Raw genomic sequence first — 25,433 nt, 5'->3', positions numbered from 1 at the left:
GTGAGAGGTGCTGTTTGTTCATGAGTGTGTGTTGTGTTTGCCTGATGCTGAGCTGGCATTGTGAGGGGACAAAGTCAGCAGGCCTCATGTGGAGGACTTTGAGGAGGTGTTTGAGTGATGCAGTGTTGTTTTCAAATCTTACCCTTCAGATGCACCTTACCCCATCCCGTTTTCTGCAGCGTGTATTGCAGGTGTGTATTGCAAAGAGTGCATCAATTGTTTCACCACTTTATGCCCGATAATTTGCCACTCCTCAAAATGCATTTTGAAATGTTTTCTGGCAGCATCGCATCGAGAACTAGAACGGCACTCAGTGGAGCGCATACCTCCGCCAGGCTGAACAATTTACGTTTTCTATCCCACTGATAGGCTGGATCTGGATACGGACCTAAAACAAATTCTAATCAGCTTGTTCTTGTCAACTATCCAACTATTCCACCGATTTTTAGTCATAACTCAACCATAATCTTTTGAAATATCATGCTATATATCGATTTTAGCCCCATCTCTCAATGGTAAGCCTGGTGTTGGCTTAACGGTTAGGGTGGTGGGCTTGGTATCCTAGGGTCCTGAGTTCAAATCCTGCTCAGCTGTTGAATTAATACCAGGTGGGGTTAACTCAGCTTGTCATCCTTCTGAGATCGGTAAAATGAGTGCCAGAATGCTGGTTTACTGTGTCGGAGTGGTGACCCATCCAGGAGTGTACACATTAGCCAAGGAGACTGCTTAAGCAGCACCAACGCTCTGCACAGAGTATGGTCCCAATCTCCTCCTCCTCCTCCTCTCAATGGTGAACAATTGTGTTTAAAATTATTGAATCCGGATCTTCACAAAATCGAATCAACTCGTCCATGTCACATATGCAACCTATGCACTTAATGTCGTCCAAATCCATCCACAACTTTTTGAGATATCCTGCTCACAGACAAACCGACAAGGGTGAAAAAAGAAAAACACATTCGGTGGCAGAGGTAATGAGAGTACGACTCAGGGTCAAATATGTGGCCAAATTGTACACAGCAACGTCTTATTGCAGACTGTATCATCACGCCCAGTTTTGTTGCCCTACTGCGTTACAAACCTTGCTTTAAATTCCTCCCATTTTCAACAATCTAGGGATTGCTCGTTCACTAGATTTGGAACAAAACACCACTCCAGATTTGTCACCAACTGGCATCCTCTCTATATTTGGTAAAGATGCTGTGAATTGTATATAGAGGTTGAAATGCCATACTTATAGATCCTAAACAAATAATTCTAACAATTCTTTCTGAAAGACCCTGATAATATAGAAGAACACATTCCCCGATTGTATCTACCTCCTTATGTTATATTACCCATTTATTTTTCAAAGCCTGGAAAAATATCCCACACATCCCAACATATTGGAAGCAAAATTCCTATCGGATGACACCATCCACGCGTGGGACGTTGGTGTGCAAGCAGCATTTCGTTTGGAATCACTCAAAATGAAATACTGTATCCATCAATTTGTTTGTAGGTGTTGGCTTTCAGTTTAGAGAGATGGACAAAGAGTGGCAAAGCTCCATATCTAAGAAGGCCAATTTTTTTTTTTCTTGATTGTGGTTATGTATTTCATGCTGGGAAGGCCACAGCCCAGTTGCTTGAGAATGTGGCCAACCTAATCCTGAGGCACAATGGTGAGAGTGTCATCAACATGTCTGTTCCAGTACAGTGACAGCCAATACTCACCAGTCTTGAATCTTACATTCCTGACATTCCCAAATTTTACATTCCAATTCCTCCATAATAAGGTTAGCTATAATTGCACACACCAAACACCCCATTGTGCCTCTGCCAAATATCGTTCAATAATGTCCTCTGGTGTGACGGTGCTAAATCTGTTTCTTCATCAATAGATCCTCAATTTTTGGTGGAATATTTTTGGTACAGCTATGGGATCACCATTGTGCATATATGTTAAAATGCATTTTAGTTCATTTGCAGGATGTGAAATGATTGAACTACCCACTGCTAAATGCAGCATCAACTGTTACAATGCAACCCAGAGTGTTGGTTGGCCTTGAGGCTTTAGGGGTCTTTTGTGGCAATGCTGCACCCCCCCCTCCTGCCCACCTCACTTCCTCCCCCCCTCCCCCAGGTCAGGTCAGGTATGGGAGCATGTGCCAGAACAGTGCATTGCTGCGTCCACTTTCCACTCCACTTTCCACTACTTCAGGGGCCTCCGTCTGGCCATCCCCCAGGCAGATGCCAGGCCCATCCCCATCTCCATGAGATTCCGGTCAACCTGCTGCAACCCCGAGGCACGTGGTCAGCCCACTGGCCTCCTCCACTCACGAGACTCCCTCGCTGAGAGAATCTGGTGAGCAGGATCAGCGTCAGGAAAACGAGCCACATGTCCATACAGCCACAACTGATGCTGACGGACTATGCAGGTAACAAATCTCATCCGAGTCTCTCTCAGCAACCGCTCGTTGGACACAAAATCCGACCAGCGATAGCCAAGGATTCTCCAGAGACCTGGTACCAAAGGAATTAAGTCTCCCTCTCAGATCCTTGGTCAGAGTCTAAGTCTCGCATCCATGGAGCAAGACTGGAAGCACCAAAGACCTGAAGACTCAGACTTTCATCCTCCCACACAGGTACCGGCAGCACCACACCCGATGATCCAGTGAATCCACGACTCCCCATGCCCGACCCAGACGTCTATTGACCTCTGACTCACAGCCAGCAGAGACATATCACTGCCAAGGTAAGTGAAGATCTCCACAACCTCAGCATCCTCACCACAAACAGAGACAGAGAGGACAGCAGCATACCCCCCCCCCCACCACCTTCTTCCACCTCCTGGGAAAGCAATCAATCCACAGACGTGTTTCAGGCTCACAGACAGCATCATCTGTGTGCAGTGGATTTACCAAGAAAGTTGAGCTAGCAAGCTGTCCCACATAGGATTATATTCAAATTACAAGTGATTTTCATCTGATAGTACATCAAAATTAAGTGATAATTCTGGTTCAGTTGCAGTCCATTAAAACACACACAACCACCCACTGCATAAAGCATTATTATGTGAAGCACTGCTAAAAGTGCTGTCACACCTTGACGATTTAGCCAGCGTATGCAGACCTATGAAAAATGTGTCTAAAACGCTGGCACACGTCGAATACGTTATGGGTAAGTTTTGTATACGTTAAGAGCATGCTGAAAAACACTGCCATACGTCATAGTACGCTGGCTTTCATCGTTGTACTTTGCGGTTGTCCTCAAATTTCAGCATGCTTGAAATTTTATGACATACTCGACGTACCACGAAATATGACAGCGAACTTCATCGTTTTTCAGCGTGCTCTTAACGTAAACACAACTTACCCATAACGTATTCGACGTGTGCTAGCGTTTTAGACACATTTTTCATAGATCTGCATACGCTGGCTAAATCGTCAAGGTGTGACTGCGTGGTTGACACTTCCAATTCTCAGGTGGTTATGATTTAAATCGGCGTGCGGCAGGTTTTTAACAGGCTGCGCCACGAGTTCGTCGGCGATACGTGCAGCGCGGTGTGCCTAAGTTAAACTCTCGTTGGGCAGAGGTTGTGAACGCCGACAACAGGCTAAGCATTCGTTGGTATAAGTTATCTATAAGACAACGAAACGTTCTGTGCTCGCTACTAATATGTTATGCATACGACCAACACGTTATGAATACGACCAAAACTTAAAAAAAACATCAAAATTTCAGCGTACGCCAACGTTTTACATATATTTTTATTCGTTGCCATTGCTGGCTAAAACATCAAGGTGTGACAGCGCCTTAACCACAGCAACAGTCACTCTACACCGGCTTTAGAAGTCTTTTAGCGAGCAGTAATCTTTGATGAGAGTAATCACCCATGAACTGGTTAAGAATATTGAATGCCTGGTCATCAAAGCCACAAATCGCTGGGTACATCACAATGCTTATCAACATCCAGAGATGTCAGCGTTCGTGGCTTGACATTTCGGGCGTCTCCGCGATGTATACGTTTAATGTGTTGCTAACCGCGTGCCAAACGACGTGTCTGAACAACCGTTTCATTGGAGTGCTTGCTTGAGTGTTTAATCCACTTTGTGAGCGCTCTCCAAGCTGCTTGGTTGTTCGTTCTGGTAAAACTATCCGTGCTCAAGGGAACATCGATTGGACATACATACATTTCCTCCTGTGATGGGCCCTGCGGTGCCGTGCCTTGGTGTCTCGGGAGGTGCCTTATCCGCTGAAAATGTGCAATTATATTTTTACAGGACATCGCTTTGTTTATCCTTTTGTGTGATCTCTGAATATAATCCACTCCTCACTTCGACATCGATACATGTATAAAAACAACATTGTCCATCCGACCAGGTGTTTGCCGTGGTCTGGTTGTGAAGGCAGAGAGCATAGATCGACATTTTGTGTTCTGTGCCTTGATTTAATTTTCAATTGAATTTTGTTAATTTCCCACTTGAATTCCTCTTTCAAAGAACTCTGTTAAAAGGTAAACCTTTGTGTTTGTCGTTTTTACGTATTTTATGCGTGTGTACGTGGATAAACAGTATTACCACAACCTGTGTGTGTGTGTGTGTGTGTGTGTGTGTGTGTGTGTGTGTGTGTGTGTATGTGTGTGTGGGTGAGTGTGTGTGTGTGTGTGTGTGTGTGTGTATATGTGTTCCATTGAGTCGTTGATTGGTATCAACATATGTGAGTTTCAGAATGTGGAATGGAGTTCTCCCAGGGTGGGCTCAAAGTATCCACCTTCATTTTGGTAAGGGGTCACGATTTACGGACCAAGCTGTGAAGTTTTTCTGTTTTCAAAGTTTTGTGCCGAGGGCTCTCTTCAGGATCGTTACTGAGTCCAGGACGGCTTCCAACTTTAGTTTTTTTCTCGTGATATTCCCAGGGATGGTTTATAATATCTCTGTGAGGTTCATCTTCATCATTCCGGTGAGGTTCTTCATCATTGGTTCAACTTTGGCATTCTTCAGCTTCCAGGATCTTTTCACTTAATGCTTGAGGTCTTGGTACCCGGTGTGTGCCCCGGTCAGAATAGGTACACCGTATCCCTGCGTGTCGTAAAAGGCGACTAAAAGGGTTGGCGTCAGGAAGGGCATCCGGCCATAAAAACATCGCCTCAAAAGGAAACCATGATGAGTACAACTGATGGGCAGGGTACAGCCTGAAGTTCCCCTTGGGGGTCCTCACACCCTCTCGTTAAAACTCAAGGTGAGGAACCCGATCGAAGCAAGGGACGAAATTTTTCCATTTATGATGACCAATCGTCTGATGCCCCACGTGGAGATCGGTTTCTGAGGTTTGGTACATGGAATGTAGGGACAATGACAGGGAGATCTGGAGAAGTGGTTGAAACATTGGTCAGAAGAAGAGTGGACATATGTTGTGTGCAGGAGACACGGTGGAAGGGAAGTGGTGTGAGAATGGTGAAGGGAAGGCAGGGGCAGAAGTACAAGTTTATGTGGCAAGGGTGTCCGGAAGGCGTGCATGGTGTTGGCGTCACGTTTTATGAGGAGTATGTAGACAGTGTAGTGAGTGTGACTAGAGTGAGTGAAAGGTTGATGATGGTGAGAATTGTGATCGGAAATCTCTTGGTGAACGTCATCTCGGGATATGCCCCGCAGGTCGGTCGAAGCGATGAAGAGAAGAACATGTTCTGGTGTGCGATGGAGAAGTTGATGGAAAATGTGAAAGATGAGGAAGTTGTTGTGGTTGGAGGAGACTTGAATGGACATGTGGGAAGGAGTCCAGACGGTTTTGAGGGAGTCCATGGGGGTTATGGATATGGTGTGAGAAATGGAGAAGGTGAAAGGATCTTGGAGTTTGCTGATGGAGCTGATTTGTTGATCTGTAATACTCAATTCCAGAAAGCGAATAATAAGCTTATTACATACACGTCAGGTGGGTTGACGACAACCATTGACTACCTGATGGTGCATCAGCGAGATAGGGGAAACCTCCGGGACACAAAGGTGATCCCAGGGGAGGAGACTGTTTCGCAGCACCACCTGGTTGTCTGCGATATAAGGGTGAAAGGTGCGCGGAGAATTCGGCGGGTGAAGTACCAACCGAGGATGAAGGTGTGGAGGTTGAAAGAGGCGACAGTGAAGGAAGCATTAAGAGAGAGGCTGAGTATGGTTGAAGATGATGTGGTTGAGCTTGAAAGTGGTTGGATGTCAATGAAAGATAGTCTATTGGGAGCCGTTGGTGAGGTATGTGGATGGACAAAAGGACCACCGAGGCACTCGGAAACATGGTGGTGGGATGATGAAGTTGGAAAGACGATTGAAGAGAAGAGGAAGAAGTTCAAGGAATGGCAAAAGGCAAAGGATACGGTGGAAGAAGAGGCAGCACATGAAAGTTATAAGGAAGCCAAGAAGGCTGCAAAGAAAGAGGTTGCAAAGGCGCAGGAGGCCCATAGGAAAATGTTTGGAGAACGCTTGGATTCGGAGGAGGGTAAGAGAGCGGTATTCAGGATCGCAAAGCAGATAGCGAGAGAGAGAGAGATTTGATGTGACGGGGGTGAGTTGCTTGAGGGATGAATTGAGACAAATTGTTGTGGATTCAGATGGAATTAAAGGAAGATGGAGGAGATATATGGAAAGGCTGTTGAATGTAGAAAATGAATGGGATAGCAACATCGAGAGTAACCCGGTTTTAGGACCAGCAGAGAAGATAACCGAGAAGGAAGATGAGGAAGCTATAAGAGCAATGAAGAGTAGAAAAGCAGGAGGGCCGACGGGAGTTGTGGGAGATATGTTGAAGGCAGCGGGAAGTTGGGGTGTGAAGAGAATGACAGAGATCTGTAATCTGGTGGTGAAAGAAGGCCGCATTCCAGTGGATTGGGAACTGAGTACCCTCGTCCCTCTGTACAAGGGGAAAGGTGACCCTCTGGACTGTGGCTCCTATAGAGCAATAAAGTTATTGGAGCATGGAATGAAGGTATTGGAAAGGGTGTTGGAGAAGGGGATAAGGAAGAAGGTAAAGATTGACGAAATGCAGTTTGGATTTATGTCAGGAAGAGGAACAACAGATGCAATTTTTATTGTAAGGCAGTTGCAGGAGAAGTACATGGAGAAGAGGAAGAAGTTGTTTTTTTGGGTTTGTTGATCTGAAGAAAGCATTTGATGGGGTTCCACGTGAAGTAATGACATGGGCATTGAGGAAGTTAGGAGTGGAGGAATGGTTGATCAGAGTAGTGATGGCCATGTACGAGAGAGCACGCACAGCTGTAAGGACGAAGGATGGGAACAGTGGTGAGTTTGAGGTGAGGGTAGGAGTGCACCAGGGGTCGGTACTAAGTCCACTTCTATTTGTAGTTGTGATGGAGGTGCTGGCTCGGAGGGTAAAGGAGGGTTTACCGTGGGAGCTGCTGTATGCAGATGATCTGGTGTTGATTGCAGAGAGTATGGATGGACTGAAGGAGAAGATGAACAAGTGGAAGGAATGTATGGAGGCAAAAGGTTTGAAGGTGAATATCGGAAAGACGAAGGTGATGGCAAGTGGTAAAGCATGTGGTGAGGTGGAAAGGACTGGGAAGTGGCCGTGTGTTGTGTGCAGGAAGGGTGTCGGAGTGAACTCCACTCAGTATACAATGTGTGCTGAATGGGTTCATCGAAAATGTAGTGGGGTGAGAGGGTCATTAACCAGTGTGGCAGCTACATTCAAGTGTAAGGTGTGCATCGAGGGAGCTGCAGATGAAGGAATTGTTGAGTTGAATCTTGGAGATGGTGTGAAGCTGGAAGGGGTGAAAACATTTTGCTATCTCGGAGACATGCTGAATGGAGAAGGTGGATCAGACTCTTCGACGGTTGCTAGAGTGAGATGTGCATGGAAGAAGTTTCGGGAACTGAGTGGCGTGCTGACAAAGAGGGGAGTGTCGTTGAAGCTGAAGGGAAAGGTGTATGCTACTTGTGTGAGGAGTATGATGATTTATGGGAGTGAGACATGCTTACTGAACATGGAGCAGCAACAAAGGCTGGAAAGGGTGGAAATGCGAATGGTTCGGTAGATGTGTGGAGTATCGTTGAGAGAGAGGAAGACAAATGATGACTTGCGGAAGATGATGGGAATAGAGTCTGTGATGGATGTTGTGAAGAGAAACAGGTTGAGATGGTTGGGTCATGTGTTGAGGAAGGATGAAAGTGACTGGGTGAGAGGATTGTTGGAAATTAGTGTAGTCGGAAGTAGAGGACGGGGAAGACCGAGAAAAACTTGGCTAAATGTGGTGGAAGAAGAAATGTGGGCAAGGGGATTAAGAAGGGGAGATGCAGAAAACAGGGTAAAGTGGAGAAGATTGTCATGGGGCCCGCAAGGCTAACCCCCGCTTTAGCGGGGAAAATGGCCTTTAAATGCGTGTGTGTGTGTGTGTGTGTGTGTGTGTGTGTGTGTGTGTGTGTGTGTGTGTGTGTGTGTGTGTGTGTGTGTGTGTGTGTGTGTGTGTGTGTGTGTGTGTGTGTGTGTGTGCTTGAGGTCTTGGTATTTGATCATTTTCTTAATTTCTGCATCGTTAGTCCAAAATCACTGGTATTGACTAACACCAGAATTATCAATGCCTTCTTCTCTTTTTTTTTTGCACTTATGTATGATATCTTGTTGCAATGCTTTGTTTTCGATGTTCATGCTCGATGGGATCATCATGTCATACCTGAGCGGTACTTTAATGTTTTCAGCAATTGTTTTTGGTTCATTTTACCACAAATTTTCTGGAACTGGAATATCAAAGTTTTTTTCAAATGTGCCAGCTACATTATAAACTCTGTTGTGTCATAGTGTGTACAGCTGTTATGACATGCTTTAAAAATGTTTTTTTTTTTTTCGTGTTCAGTCATTAAGTGTTACATATCCCTTCCTTTGCCAACCCCAACTCCACCACTCACCTATCTTTTTTGTGTCCCTCCTCTCTCACTCCATCCCCTCCTCATTCCCCCTCCTCATAAAATGCAGCACTCTCCTCCCACACCTCTGTTGCTCTCTCACTGTCTCTGCCTGTCTGTGTGTGTGTGTGTCTCACTCTCACTCTCTCGCACCCACTCCCTGCCGCAATAAATAGCAACGTTTGGTGAGGTGTCACTCTCCCCTCGCTCCCCTTCCTTCATCCTCTTTGCCTCCCCTCTCCCTCTCACCTTACACCTGCCTCCTCTCTCTCTCTTCTCCCTCTTTCTCCCCCATCCCCCTCCCACCCCCTTATTGTCCCCATCAGTGAAGCAAGGGGTTGTATTTGCTCATATATATTATATATTATATATTATAAACATGTATATAATATATATATATATATATATATATATATATATATATATATATATATATATATATATGTCTGTAATTTTTTTTTTAATCTCTTCTGGCTAAATAGTTGCATAGGCTCTGTCTATTCAGCATGAGCTGAGCAGAGCTGCAGCCTCCTCCATATCCATAGGATTGTACTGCAGCCGATACTGGGAAGATAATTTGATTCTCAATATTATAAACCAGTCCACCCCAGAGACAACACATCCACGGACACGTGTTTTGGGCTTGTTATCTCTTGTCAGCATGGAGCAGAAGATCCTCTCTGGACTCCACGTTTGTTTCATTCTGACCATTTATCATACAATAAAAGGCTTTGGCAAACATTTTATTAAGACAGTGATGACTGTGTTGGTGTTGATGTAAATACTTGTAAACCAATGTAATGATTGGAGACTGTCCATTTTTGGTGGTGTTCTATGGTACTGCTGTGTTGATGTTTCCCTCTTCCTCTTACTTTGATCACTGTAGGTCCCACGGAGCTTGATAGCAGTCAAATTGGACAGCAGGTGGCGAAACTGTTCGCTGGAGAGTTTGGGGTTCCAGGGGTATGCTGAACTTTCGTGTAACCTACATAACACCACGGAGTAAAAATTCTATCACCTTAGTGTGCAGTAACAGTGGAAATGAAAAATTATTTCAAGCTGAATTAATAAATCTTTGTTAATTTGTCACCATATTTCTCATGGCTGTGTTGTAATTAATCATTCCAAAGAGTATGAAGCAGAAGTACAAATGAGAGACAAGAAGTACAGCAGCTCACAGGAAAGTGTAAGATCTTGTTTCTTTGCTTGGGTAGTAGTTGTTCTGGGCTATGACAGGGACCGATGCACGAAGGCCTGAACCTTCAACAACGACATCCTCAGCTGAGAGGCGAACCTCTCTGTGATTGGTACGGAATGAAAAAGACAGGTTCTGTCCATAGCTGAGAACCTGATTTCCCAGGAACTTTCCTGCACACATCAGAAGGGTACAAGTGTTGTTGCGGTTCTTCTTAACAACAAGGAACTTTGATTATGGTGAAGGCCATTCGGCCCATCATGCCCGTACAACACCAACACCAGATGAAATAAGTCTGTCAAGCTCATGACTTAATTTAATTGGGGTGGATGGTGGTAGGAGTGTGGATGAGAAAAGTGTAACATGCTCAGGGACATCACCAGGGTGTTAAAAAGCAATTCTAATTTTTGTTGTTTTAAAAAAAATATTATTGTTGGGTGTTTTTTTGGGGGGAGGGGGTGGGTGAAGGTGTTTTTAGGATAAGGGATGCACAAATACCGACCACACATTCTCTTTTTATGAGAACCTCAAACAGACAGCACGGTCAATAAAGATGTACACAATCACCATCGATAATCAAGCTACCTACAAGTCCGACCAATATCCCCATACCCCTCTATCTCCAATGCTTTGAGGTACCTATATAGTTTCGTTTTAAACATAACCACCCCCTCCACTTTCACTACCTTTCCAGGGAGACCATTCCATGCATTAACTTCTCTCTGAGTAAAAGCCCCTTCCCTTACCACTGCCTTAACTCTCTTCTCCTTTACTTTCAGGCTATCAAGCTATGCCCCCTTGTTCTATTACTCTCCATTCTGCTGAAAAAAAAAACCTCTGCTCTACTTATTTTGTCATAACCTCTCATAATCTTAAACATCTCAATGAAATCCACTCGTAATGACATCCTTTCTAATGTATAAAGTCCTGTCTCCTCCAACCGCTCCGAAACCATATTCTAGCTCGGCCTGCTATCGATCTAGCCATTTCTATACTGAACCCTGCAGGACGTTTCGATACTGCAGGACAGTCAGGTTGTAGGACCACATTGATTTGCTAAAAAAAAAAAATACTGCTGGACTTTAAACAAGATATTAAATAGAAAATGGTAGAGCCAGCTCAAACTCGATGTCCAGATAAATCCAGAATGTGTGAATAAAACAAAATCAATTAATTTGCAAATCAAATGAGATGTATATCTATTCCATTTAACATCAGCAAAGGAAACTTACCGGGGGCGACAAAATATACAGGGAGGTAGTTGTTTGAGGAGACGGACACATCTTGGCTTGAGTGTGACCAGTGCAGAGGAGCAGCTCTGCCATCACTTTGGTGAGCATGCCACCCATCTTTTCCTGTAACACAGTGCTAATGATGTGCTTTACACGATCAAAATAACAAATGGATCACGGGGATGATGAACTATAGGTAAAATACAGGGGAAACATATAAACATGTGTAAAAAAACATGTAAACAAGAAACTGAATAGGTGTTGAACTGAAACCTGGGAAATTAAAAAAAACCTTGGAAATATGGCTGTATCATACCCGTGTCCAAGTTTCTGATCATCCACATACATCAAGCAGTTATTGTGCAATTGCCGACAGACATTTCACACAAACAAACACACACATGCACACACCTAGGGAGGTGGATACCCTGAGACCTGGTAAGTCTCCGTTCCATCTCTGGAAACCCAACCATGTGTGGAGATAGCAGCAAACACCAGGAACTTACATGCATGCACAAACACGCACGCGCACACGCGCGCGCACACACACACACACACACACACACACACACACACACACGCACACACACACACACACACACACACACACACACACACACACACACACACACACACACACGAAGATGGATACCTTGACACCTGGGAGGGCTCCGTTCCACCTTCTGAGACCTGCATATGGAGATAATAGCTAATGACACACACACACACACACACACACACACACACACACACACACACACACACACACACACACACACACACACACACGAAGATGGATACCTTTACACCTGGGAGGGCTCCGTTCCATTTTCTGAGACCTGCATATGGAGATAATAGCTCATGACACAATGACACACACACACACACACACACACACACACACACACACACACACACACACACACACACACACACACACACACACACACACACACACACACACACACACACAGTATCAATAACAAAAAGAAGCGTAGTCAGCAGCATGCAGAAGGAGAGGCACACAGAGTCGACCCCTATGATAATATCTAAATCTAAATCTTACAAATTTAAGATCTAAATGTTAATATAATGTATAAATCTTCTCTTGGGATTCCATCGAAGTCTGTGTCACTCTTCAGAATATATAGTGGAATTGAAATTTCCTCTTGAGATTCTACACAAGTCATGAGCATTTTCCAAAGTTTTTAAAACGTATTAATCTTATCGAGATTCTAGAGAAGTCTCCAAGACTCTCCATCATTTCTAATAGAATCGAATTATGCTCTTGAGATTCTGTGAACATATACAGAGCTCTCCGGAATTTGAGGACACACAGAAGTCGGAGTAAAATTTGCATTTCTATTTTGCTGAGTTTATAAATGAACTCTTTGGCTATTTGTGGTTCTGTGGTCATTATTTTTGTGTCGCAGGTGACATGTGGAGTCAAAGGGGTGACATTAATTTTCATTAATTTTCCAATACCATGTGAGGATATGCATCCCAAAACTTTAATTGTACTTCCTCCATGCTTAATTGTTGTTTTCAAACAAGGATCTTTATTGGTTTCATTTTTTTTTTCATCATCTCATATACAATTTGATTCGATTCAAATAACTGAAACATTGACTTGTGGTCTGAGGCAGCTTTGACTCATGTTCCATAATCCAATTTCTGTGTTCTTGGGCATATTTTACGCTTTTAGTCTTGTTCCTCTTCCTTAATATAGGTTTTCTTACTACAATATGTGCTTTAAGTCCTGATTTCAAAAGTGACCTTCATACTGTTGATGGATGGACGACACTTGAGCCTTCTGCCATTTTTGTTGTCAAGTCAACACTCGTCTTCTTTCCTGAAGGATATTATCTTCAAATGTTGCTCATCCTTGTATTGTTAGACAGCTTTTTGGATCTTCCAGTCCATGGATTGTCAATTACAGATGATGTTTCTCTGTACTTGTTCACTGTGTTTTAGATACCACACCTTGAAAATCAAGTGATTCAAGCAATTTCACTTAATGTTTTTCCTTTTTTATGCAGAAATACAATTCCATGGTGATCTTCTACTGAAATTTTAGCAATTGTGTTTGAAGCTAACAGTTAATCCTGATATATCTGCATTCTGCATAGAGGAACACCTGATGTTAATTATGAGAAACACCTGACAATTAGATTTGATTCGTAAATGTAATGGATTAGCTTTTACATTATTTCATACTAGCTGCTCATGTGAAGTTTGCTTTGAGTTGTGATCACAAGTTTTTGAAGATTCTAAACAATGTGAATTAAAGACTACTAAATGACAATCTTGATTTATTCTCACCAAAACAAAGCTGTATTAATAATAGTTAACATTGTTATAATAGTGGAAAACACAAGTGGAGGCTTTGAGTAAATTGTTGATGCTCATAAAATCCATAGATTGGAATTACCTCCGCCACCAAAGGTGAAGGAGGTAATGTTTTCACCCCTTTCTTTCTGTCTGTCTGTTTGTTACTTGCAAAATCGATGATTTTTCAAGTATATTGGTCAGTCGATTTTGTTTGTCTGTTTGTCTATTTGTCTGTCTGTTGCCTACAGGTCACAATTTTAAACCAATCTTCAAAGAAGATTGGTGGAGTTTGTCACCACATAGTGGAGTTTGTCATAAGGAAGAAGCCTATTGTTTTTGTGGTCAAAAGTCAACATAAGCCAAAGGTCAACAATGATGGTATTAATTCTAATATCGTCAATTTTCATCCGATTCACTTGAAATTTGAAGAGGAGTTGTATATTTGGTCAATGAATTCAACCACCAATTATTTTTGAGGTCAAATTTGTTTTATGGATTTGCAAGTATCGTGCTCTGCACGACGTTGTCTTCTTGTTTGTTTGTTTGTGTGCAGGATATCTCAAAAAGTTGTGGACAGATCCGGATAAAATTTTGTGGATAGGCTGGGTGTGTGACAAGGATGAGTTTACTCGATGTTGGTGAAGATCCAGGTCCGGATCCGACTACAATAATTATTTAAGTGATTCTTCACCATTGAGAGATTGGGCCAGAAATGATATGTAGCACGATATCTCAAAATGTTGTAGCCGGATTTGGACGAAACTTTGCAAACATGTTGGGTGTGTGACAAGGAGGAAGCGATTCAATTTTGGTGAAGATCTGAATCCAGATCCGGATCTGATAATTTTTTAAAGTGATTCTTCATCATTGAGAGATCGGGCTAAACTAATATTGTAGTGTGATATCTCAGAAAGTTTAGGATGCATTGGGATGAAACTTGGTGGTCAGTTTGGGTGTCTGGCAAGGATGAGCTGATTCGACTCTGGTGAAGATCCAAATCCGGATCTGGATACGAGAATGATTAAATTTTTAAAGTAATTCTTCACCATTGAGAGATAGGACCAAAAACGATATAGTACTGTGTAGCATTATCTCTCAAAAATGTCATGGGCTCAATATGTTCTCATGGATTAGACATTGCGTGGCGGAGGTATGTGCTCTAATGAGTGCCCTTCTAGTTCCTGAATGTGCCAAAGATGTTTCCATAGAAGTTTATTTTCACATTTAGGTCACTGCTGTCCTCTCATCTGTTGTGCTGATGTGACACAAAGCTTTTGAAGCTTTATTTGTCAATGCAAATTAAAAAAAAAAGAACATGCTGAATCGAAATTTGACAATTCTACAGAACAGATTATTTCGATCGTTTTCTATGGACATTCCAAACAAGGTTTTGTATGTTTTGAAATTTTGGGTTGCATGCACTAGTCCAGATACAAAGTAACTTCCTCACATTGGAATCACCATCATGGCTTCAGCAGTTATTGAGGGAGGTTGGGCTACAGATTTACATTGTTTTTGGAGGGGAAGAACGACAAGAAGAAGTACAAAATGACGTTTTAGCGATCTCTCGTTGTGGTACTTTAACGATGTATTCTGGCATCATTTTAAGTCTTGCTAGTTTAGAAAACACTCGAGAATAAAAGGTATGGCGTTACTGTAAATGCTTATGACTTCACTCGATAACAGTTTACAAGCCTATCTTTGTGTACACATTTGAATGGGCGGCCATATGTTTTCCTATATCATCCCTCTATATGGAGTACTACTGTACTCCATGATACAACTTGAGAACCAAATTATAGGAACAAGTCATTTTGAATTCCTGTAACATATGTTCTGCAGAAAATGGACCATTGTTATTTTGGATTTCAACAGAACAAGAATATACTGTCGGACCCTAACATTCACGGTTCCGCTATTCGCAGACCCCGCATATTCATGGTTCATAAAATGTGACCTGATTCTATAGTTGCTGCCCTGTGCTTCGTGTTTTGTGTTTTTCACAGCGCATGCGCTGTATACAATTGCACCGAGTTTGAAATGTCCCCGCCGGCGTCGACCACATCTCCCACGCCCCCCCCCCCGTGTCCCTCCCCCCCCACGTGCCTCAAGACAGCCAATGACGGCCGTCCGGTAGATGCAGTGCGTAACCTTGACGGAAATGGCGACAATTTACGGAAATACCCGATGATTTCAATGCAAATTTGTGAAACTAATGTGTTATATATGTGAAAACCATTGAATTTATTGCGTGACGGAAAAAAACCAAGAAACGCGCCCCTCTCATGTACGAACGAACGAAAGACATCATTTCCACCCACCATGGCATTTCGCGCCGAATGCTGAAAGCTAAGTTCTTCTTATGCTATCATTCTTTTGCGGTTCCCTGCCACGCTGTATCGAACGATTTCATTCCTTCTGTTATATATATGTAAAGGTGCTTATCACAATAATAACAAGATTTTTACATTTCAAATATTAAGTACGCTTGTAATTGCTTTTCAACTGAAAAAGCATAAATTGCATATTTTAACATTAGTGTACTCATTTGCTTAACCACACGCGCTGTATTGAAGGATTTCACTTGTTTTTATTTGTATGTGTGCGTTTTGCAGTTTTTTACGGGCATATTCGCAGATTTTTTTGTAGACCCTCGTGGAGGATCTCTAAGTCTTACTCAAGTTGTTGTTCTTCATCTTCTTCTTGTGGACTTTTTTGTTTCACAGCCTACAGTTTTCATCGAAACTTCCTGAAACTTGGCATACATATGTAAATATACCCTGCACAGACAGTAACCATCTCCGATTTTGAAAATTCCTCCTAGAAAAAAAGTTATGACGTCAAAATATCTCCGCTAATGGAAATCGCCTAAAAAATTATCTCCAAAACTAGGCAACCTTTTTGAATTCTGTTTGTGGGAATCGAACAGGGCATTAGCAGAGATTAATTACCACACATATGATACATCACTATGACGTCATACATATTTTTTATGAGATCATTCCTATTTTTTGACATTTCTTGTTTCACAACCCAGAGTTTTCATCGGATCTTCATGAAACTTGCCATGTATATGCAGAAAGCCCACGCGCAGGCAGTAACCATCTCCGATTTTGGAAATTCTTCCTAGAAAAAAAGTTGACGTCATAATATCGCCACTAATGGTAATCGCCTATACCATTATCTCCGAAACTAGGCAAGCCGTTTGAATTTTGTTTGCGGTAATCAAGCCGGGCATTAGCACAGATAATTTATCACAAACCTGATACATCACAATTACGTCATATTCGTTTTTATGACGTCATCATTAAGAGGACTAGGATCTTAGCTCATTTGAGCTTGTTATCCTCTGCCATCGAAGATTGGAGGTTACTGTTTTCACCCCTTTCTGTTTGTTTGTTTGTGAACACTATTACCGAAAAACTCCTCGACGGATTTCGACCAAACTTGGTGGGGGGATTAGGTATGGTCCAAGACTGGATCATGCTATTAGATTTTGGACTTGGTCCAAAATCCAATATGGCCGCTATGGCGTCCATTTTGAAAAAATATTTGAATTTTTTTTTGCATTTCTTCATGTTTTAAGTGATTTCCAACCCCCCCCCCCAAAAAAAAAGTTAGAAAAAAAAATATTTTTGCAACTTTTTTTTCAACAAAATTTCGATTTTTTTTCTTTTTGCATTTCTATATGTTATAAGTGATTTCCAACAAAAAACATGCCAAGATTATAATTGCGGCTGATTTTGGAACTTCAGGTGGATATACCCATGTAAAGTCAATTTCTGTATCAAGGAATCTAGTTATGACGAATGAATTGAGTATGTAAAAGTTAAAAGTAAAAGGGAAAGTTGCAAACTATAACTCTGTGAGCACTGTTGACATCAAATTGAATGAATAGGATATCAGGTTCACTTGAGTGACCTAGCAGTATTGGCGGCGGAGGTTTTGCACTCCACCGAGTGCTCCCCTCTAGTTTTTCATGTTTTCACTTTTTTTGCGGGTGTATTCACTGTTTTTCTTCGGCGTACTTGTGGTTTTTTAGACCTGCCTCTGCATTGACAGCCATGTGCTTCACGTATTCGTGTTTTTTTGGAGGCAAATTCACAGTTATTTTTAATGGGATTTTTGAATGTTCCTTATGAATCACGAACCTCCAGGAACCTATCCCCCTTTTTCCATTGAAATAATGCCCAAACATTTGTGGATTCGACATTCGCGGAATTTTTCAGGAACGTATCCCCCCACGAAAGTCAGGGTACAGTACAGCGCATTTCTATAGAATAAATTATTTTGAATTTCTTTAGGATGTCTTGCATATAATTTGATTCACAAATTTTATCAAACTTCTGCAGAAGATGTTTTTAGAGTCTCTCTAAAACGCATTCTAAAGAATTAATTTATATAAAATATGTTTAGGAGGGCTGTCCCCTTTTATTTTAAGAAGCCAATGCTTTCTATTATAATGCTTCTTATTTTAAGAAGCCAAAAATGCGATCCAAAGCAGTTTCCCTTTAATAATACTTGCTATCATTTCACCTAAAAATCTATTTATTCTGAAAGTCGAGGTATCCCAAATCTCGTACACTACCCTCACATAATGACACTTTTTACTAAAAAAAATAAAAAACCCTCAGAAAACCCATCAAAATAATTAACGTATACTTTCCCTTTATAAAGTCGAGCTGAATATCCTTCCATCCACCACTGTACTCTGTATCGATGCATTGACTCACAAACAAATTGTGAATGCTTCTGCGGCTGAAAACAGGCTCTGGACTTGTTGCTATTTTGTTGCAAAGTGCTGGAGGTTTGGACAGGAGTTTCAAGTACGGCCAGGGAATGGGTATGCAATAGACATCGCTGGATCTTTATCAAAAGATATCGCTGGATATTTAACAACCATTGATGCCAGCAGACAGGATACCCAGCTTAATGGCAGTCTTTGGGATGGTGCACTTTGTGATGCAAAATCCTGCCAGCGAAGCACCAATCTGGTGGTTTATAGTTGGGCTTGGAATCAAACCCAGATGAAGCATCTCAAAGGTAAATGTGCTATCTCTGCACTACCCTTTCAGAGTAGGGTAATATGAGGAAGAGAAGAAAAAAAAGAGAAGATATCTCATTCTGTAAGAATGAAAAAACTTATAGAACTTCCATCCACAACCTTGATCTTTTATACCCCCATTACCCTCCCCAAGCCCAACTCTTTCCATGTTTCCAATTTTTCCTTCCACTTCTGTGATTGAGAGTTTGTTTCTGTACCCATCTTGTTCACTCCATGTCTTCCTCCAGCCCTCATTCTTTCCCACATGCATTATTTGTCCAAGTCTCCCTCTATTTTTGTCCTTCAACTCTGTTGTTGGTGTGTGCCACCCCCTCCTTCTCTCTCTCTGCTGTTTGTTTTGGTCCGTTACATCCTGATCTGTTCTGTGTTCTTTCTTCTCCACGAGCCTTGACACAGTATACAAAAAAGAATGACACTGGAAAGAGGAAGAGGAAATTAAGATGGAGAAACAGAATAAGATGAAGAAGGAGGAGCGTGAAGGAATACGACATTTTTTGTAACTTCAAGTCTCCAGGAATTTTTTTTTTTGAGAATGTAGAGTCCTAATGGGCAGCAGCAGCTGAACTTGTGAAAGCTTTTACCCCAGCTGTGTGGGACATTGAATCTGTGCCGAGTTCATATAAAGTTTGATTTTTTTAAAGATCATAGCAAAGGTTTCTTTCACAACTCATCCAATTTATTAGCCTGTTTGGTTTTTAATATTGATGCGATTACCATCGAGCAGAAGACAGACATCGACTTATGTCACTGTAAGGACGTTCACCAATTATCAACACACTCAGATAAATGCGAATTGACAAATTAAAACACATACAAGGAGAGGCAATGCATGTTGGGGCACAGAGTGTACATGTAAATGTTTATAAAACAATTGGAATAATTGGCCACCTTCCCATTAAGGACAATGAAGGAGAGGAAGCTAAGGAAGTCAAAGCAATGCAAGGCCATCGTTCGACAATCATGAGAAATCGCAGCATGAGGTCCTCTCTCAGCACAATGTGCACAGAGACAGGCCTGACACACCTGTCTGGAAGTTTGATGAGATTGTCTGAACGGAGTAACCAGCTGCTTTGCTGCATGTGGATGAATGGCCGGAGCAGAAACAGGGTGTGCAGCCATTCGGATTCTTCTCGTCCAAGTTGAAGAATCCGGACTTGCATCTGTACATGCAGACAGCCAACAACACAAGATCGTGAAGACCCCAACTGACTGTTTGCTCGATGTATGGAGAGGTATTTGAAAATATTTTGCTCTGAATCAGTAGAATCATGACACTGAATAGTACCTAATTCCCTGGATCATGATTCAGCTATGAAATCAGAGATTGCATGCAAAAATCCAATACAATGCAAAGAGCCTTTTGGTGGAAGGAGAAAGCCATATATTTTGATTATGCATAACAATGATGTACAGTACACCATGAACACCACTACCTTTGAATATTGCTTGCACACAACAAAGCTTATTTGCCGCCATGAGCAATGTAAGGTTTGATTGATTGATTTCTGTATGATTATTTTACAACAGAGTTGATCATGACCATTGTTACAACAACCAGTTCATAATCATACAGAGGACGTGTCAAAATAAGTGAATGTCACCAGAAAAATGGAATAATTTTAATAATGTATGTGATTGTAATGAATGCATGAGGAACAAGATCGGACCTCGGGAAAGAGCATACCTCCACCAGGTTAAACAGTTTACGTTTTGAATCCCACTGATAGGCTAGATCTGCATCCGGACTTGAACCAAAATATAATTGGATTGTTATTGTCACCTACCTAACTCATCCACCAAGTTTTGTCATTATATCCGTCCACAACTTTTTGAGATATCAGGCCATATATTGTTTTTGGCAGTACTGTATCTCCCAATGGTGAAGAATCACTTCAAACATTAAAAAAAAAATGTATTGTCCAGATCTGCATCTGTAATTTCACCCAAATTTAATCAATTCAGCCTTGTGAGATATCCAACCTGTCCACCAAGTTTCGTCTGAATCCATTAATATAACTTTTTTGAGATATTGTGTTATACTGTATATAGTTTTTGGAATTATCTCTTACTGGTGAAGAATCACATAAAAATTATATTATCTGGAACGAGATCTAGATGTTCACCAAATTGTCCTCAATTCGTCCTTGTCAGATATCTGACCTGTTCACAAATCCGTTAATAACTTTTTGAGATATCGTGTTATACTGTATCTTGTTTTGGCAGGATCTCCCAATGGTGAAAATTGTTTAGATTACATCTCACTTAATGAAAAAAAAAATTTACGGATCCACATCTGGATCTTCACCAAGAGCTAATCAATTCATCCTTGTCAGACATCCAACCTGTCCACCAAATTTTGTCTGAATGCGTTAACTTTTTGAAATACGATGCGAAAATATCGATTTTGGCCTTATCTTTCAATGGTAAAGAATCACTTAAAAATTCTAGTGGTCGGATCCGGATTCAGATGTTCACCAAAATCTAATCTTTTTGTCCTTATCACACACTTAACCTGTCCACCAAATTTCATCCAATTCCATCAATAACTTTTTGAGATATCCTGCACACAAACAAACAGACAAACAAGAAGTTGTCGTGCAGAGCATGATACTTGCAAAATCCATAAAACAAATTTGATCTCAAAAATAATTTGCGGTTTAATTCAATGACCAAATATGCATCTCCTCTTCAAATTTAAAGTCAATCGAATGAAAATTGAGGATTTTAGAAACACCATTTTAGATGTTGGCCTTGGGCCTATCTTGAGCTTTTGGTACATGCTGACCTCAAAAATAATTCACTGGTTGAATTCAGTGACCAGAAGTATAAATCTTCTAAAAATTTCACGTCAATTGGATGGAAATTGAGGATTTTAGAAATCTCACCGAAGTTTTGACCTTTGGCCTCTGTTGTTGACTTTTTGACCTCAAAAACAACAAGCTTCTTCCTTATGACAAACGCCATCATGTGGTGAAGTTTCATGAAGATCGGTTTAAAATTGTGACCTCTCGACGATTGATGGACAAACAGACAGACAGACAGACAGAATAACAAAATCGACTGACCAATATATGTGAAAAATCTTCGATTTTGCAATTAACAAACAAACAGACAGAGAGGGGTGAAAACATAACCCCCTTCCACCTTCGGTGGTGGAGGCAACAAATTTAAAAGTGAATGAAGGTGAAAAGTGTGGGTGGAGGAAAAAAAAAGTGAGAGCCTCGGCTACCATTCCACAACATTGTCAAGGATGGCTGTGGACGCCTCTTACTAGTATATATTAATGATTTCACTGAACAACAAATTTCAAAAATTTTTTTTTACTGGAGATGTGTAAAGTGATTAAGACTAATTTGGGTACGCTGATTTCAAAAATCATAACCGTTTTGCTGTATCACGTCAGGATTTTCAGGAACAGAAATATTCCCATTGCCTAGAAGTCAGGATTTCAATGAAATTTACATATGTCTTTAACATGTCTATTTCGTACAATTGTTGTTAACTTGTGTTATATTTCTTTCTTTCAGATAAAGATGAGTAGGCGTTCCTGTACCAATCATCCTGACAACTTCTGTTATGTCTGTGGTCGGTATACCAAAAAAGATCAACAGCGAAGTATATCTACAGCAGTGAAAATGAAGGCCGCCTACTTTCACTACTTCGGGTGTAAGGTGGGGGACCGAGAACAGAGCTGGGCACCACACATCTGCTGCACAAGCTGTCACACAACCTTGACTCAGTGGTTGGTGGGCAAGCGCGCGAGCATGCCATTTGTGGTGCCCATGATATGGCGTGAGCCGCAGAATCATCATGATGATTGTTATTTCTGCTGCACAAGCATCGCCGGCTTCAACAAGAAGAATAAAGGTCACATCAAGTACGCTGACTGCGTCTCTGCTCGTAAACCTGTGCCTCATGATGACGAGAACCCCGTTCCAACACCTCCAGCTGATCAGAACATAGCTGTAAGCAGTGGTGAAGAGGATGGTGATGATGAACCTTTTGAACCCGACACTCAAGAATCACACCTTCTGAACCAGGGAGACTTAAATGATCTTGTAAGAGATCTCTCGCTGTCAAAGGCGAAGGCAGAGCTGCTTGGATCAAGGCTGCAGCAGTGGAATCTACTGAACCTAACACCAAGATATTCTTGTTCAGAGCACGTCACAGAGACATGGCTGAGTTCTTTGAGATGGAAGACACGATGACATTCTGCAGTGACATCAACGGTCTGTTGAAAGAACTTGGGTGTGATCACGATCCTGCAGACTGGCGCCTCTTCATCGACTCGGGGAAGAACAGCTTGAAGGCTGTTTTGCTCCACAATGGCAACGAGAAACCATCAGTCCCACTGGCTCACGCGTTCGGCATGACAGAGACCTATGAGACTATGCGGCAGCTGCTTGATTCCATCAAGTACAATGACTTCAACTGGCACATCTGCGGAGACTTGAAAGTGGTGGCGCTGTTGTTAGGGCTGCAGTCAGGCTACACGAAATACATGTGCTTCCTTTGTCTCTGGGATAGCAGAGACGACAAGAATCACTGGACGAAGAAAGATTGGGAAGAGCGAAAAGAGCATGTACCTGGTCGACACAACGTGAAGCATGTCGCCCTTGTCGACCCAGCCAAGGTTTTCCTTCCACCACTCCACATAAAGCTCGGCTTGATGAAAAGTTTTGTACGGGCAATGGATCTGAATGGGCGTGGGTTTTTATGGGCCTCAAGGAAAAGTTTGGCAACACCTTGTCGGAGGCCAAGATCAAGGCTGGTGTCTTTGTTGGACCACAAATCCGACAGATTATGAAGGACGAAACTTTTCCGACAACTCTAAACCCCAAAGAGCTGGCAGCGTGGAGGAGCTTCAAAGCTGTGACGGACAACTTCTTGGGGAACGAGCGCGCGGACAACTATGAAGAAATAGTGCAGCAGCTGCTGGAGTCCTTCAGGAAACTTGGCTCCAGGATGTCCCTGAAAATCCATTTCCTATACCAGCACCTGAACTTCTTCCCTGACAACTTGGGAGCAGTCTCGGACGAGCACGGCGAGCGATTCCACCAAGAGATTTCACTCATGGAGACGCGTTACCAAGGGCGGCACAACCCGAACATGATGGGCGATTTCTGCTGGTTCCTGCATCGTGAAACTGACACAGAGCAGCACAAACGCAAAGCCAAATGCCTAAAGCATTTTAATTACATTCTAGTGGAGTTTTTCTGTAATTTCTATAATTTTGAAGCATTCATGATGAAATAAATGAATAAATGAATTTTTGTAAATTTCATTGAAATCCTGACTTCTAGGCAATGGGAATATTTCTGTTACTGAAAATCCTGACGTGATACAGCAAAACGGTTATGATTTTTGAAATCAGCGTACCCAAATTAGTCTAAATCACTTTACACATCTCCAGTAAAAAAATTTTGTTGTTCAGTGTTTTCATAAATCCTCTGATGTACTGTCCATTCAATTTTCTGATGATTTTAGCTTTTTTTCTCTCATCGTGATGTATATATCTTATTGGAAATTGATATATTTCTCAATATAGAACTATATTATGTTTCTGAGTGGAAAAAGGTATATAGATTGTCATTAAATATGGAGAAAAATAATTTTAGCTTTTTCGGCAATTCGGTCTCTATGCTTCCTGGACCTATTTTATTTGATGATTGCAATAAACGAGATTGAGAGAAGCCCGAAAAGTAATCTTGGGTCTATCTTAGAGCACGATTCATTTATTAATTTATTTATTTATTTGTATGCAGCTTATGGCTGCTTGGTTGCATCATTTTCTGGGAGAGTGGCTGTGGTGCTGATGCAATGCCCCCTGTTACCAGTAAACTGGTACTCATTTTTCTGACCTCAGAAGGATGACAGGCTGAGTCAACCCACCTGGTGTTAATTCAACAGCGACAGGGGTTGGAACTCAAAACCCTAAGATCTTAAGCCAGCCACCTCAATTGTTAAGCCAAACACCAGGCTTATCAGCACTGTGATCAGCTCAAGCATGTCTGCAGGGTACAAACTCTCAAACAACACAGACTGGAAATGTGCCAGAAGTTTGCGAAACAAATGCAAAACAAAAAAAAGTCTGAATTCAGACAGTGGTTGACCTATTATAAGTTTGAGGAGACGCATTACGTTCTCAGAAAAATCACTCAAAATCTCCCAAATCTTCTGTAGAACAAGCAGATATAAGATTAGCACAGAATCTTGCCCCACCTTTCCCAACATTGGCACATTGCCCCCATGCCATACTCCAGTCATCATAGATATTGATCTGTAGTTATTCAATGGAAAAAAATAATTCAATAAAAACCTAGTGCAAGTTGATTTTCCAGAAGGAGCGATAGTTTGTCTCACAAACTGCACACAAGAAGGCAATTGTCACGGTTTAAACCCATAACCCCTCATTTCAATAATGGCTCCATTCATTGGGCCACATCTGCTTTGACCGTGGCTGCATGCATTGTGGTCCAAGCACATGTGGAAGAACTTTTCAGGCCACAAAGAAAAGATAATTGCAAAATGCAAACTAAATGGTAAACTTAGATGAAGCACCAACTTAAAACATTCGTTCCCTCCGGCATGAGAAATATTTTGAGCAATCTGATGAGTTAATGTTATCATTTCAACTATGTACGAATGTTAAAATAACTATCTTGTATTATTTGCTGCCATGTTTGGTCTATGTCTCTGCACGTTCCTTTGTGAATATGAGGGGG

At 41.7% G+C, this 25,433-nt stretch overlaps 1 protein-coding gene across 3 annotated transcripts in view; it reads right to left on the bottom strand.

Annotated features, from left to right (window-relative positions):
• LOC147012966 (laminin subunit gamma-1-like) overlaps positions 1-25,433 on the bottom strand; it is a 253,798-nt gene that overhangs the window by 39,529 nt on the left and 188,836 nt on the right. For all 3 annotated transcript variants that reach the window (XM_085854370.1, XM_085854369.1, XM_085854371.1), the window contains 4 exons: positions 19,732-19,868; positions 11,313-11,435; positions 10,064-10,253; positions 9,758-9,870 (listed from right to left, as the gene is read on the bottom strand). In XM_085854370.1, the coding sequence (XP_085710496.1) occupies positions 9,758-9,870; positions 10,064-10,253; positions 11,313-11,435; positions 19,732-19,868 (563 nt within the window). The remainder of the gene's footprint in view (positions 1-9,757; positions 9,871-10,063; positions 10,254-11,312; positions 11,436-19,731; positions 19,869-25,433) is intronic.

The sequence above is a fragment of the Eptatretus burgeri genome, chromosome 14 (assembly GCF_056783735.1).
Source record: "Eptatretus burgeri isolate ZD-2024b chromosome 14, Ebu_testis_v1, whole genome shotgun sequence".
In the NCBI taxonomy this organism is placed as follows: Eukaryota; Metazoa; Chordata; class Myxini; order Myxiniformes; family Myxinidae; genus Eptatretus; species Eptatretus burgeri.
Note: the sequence above shows the minus strand (reverse complement) of the source record. Positions and strands in the feature narration are given on the sequence as shown.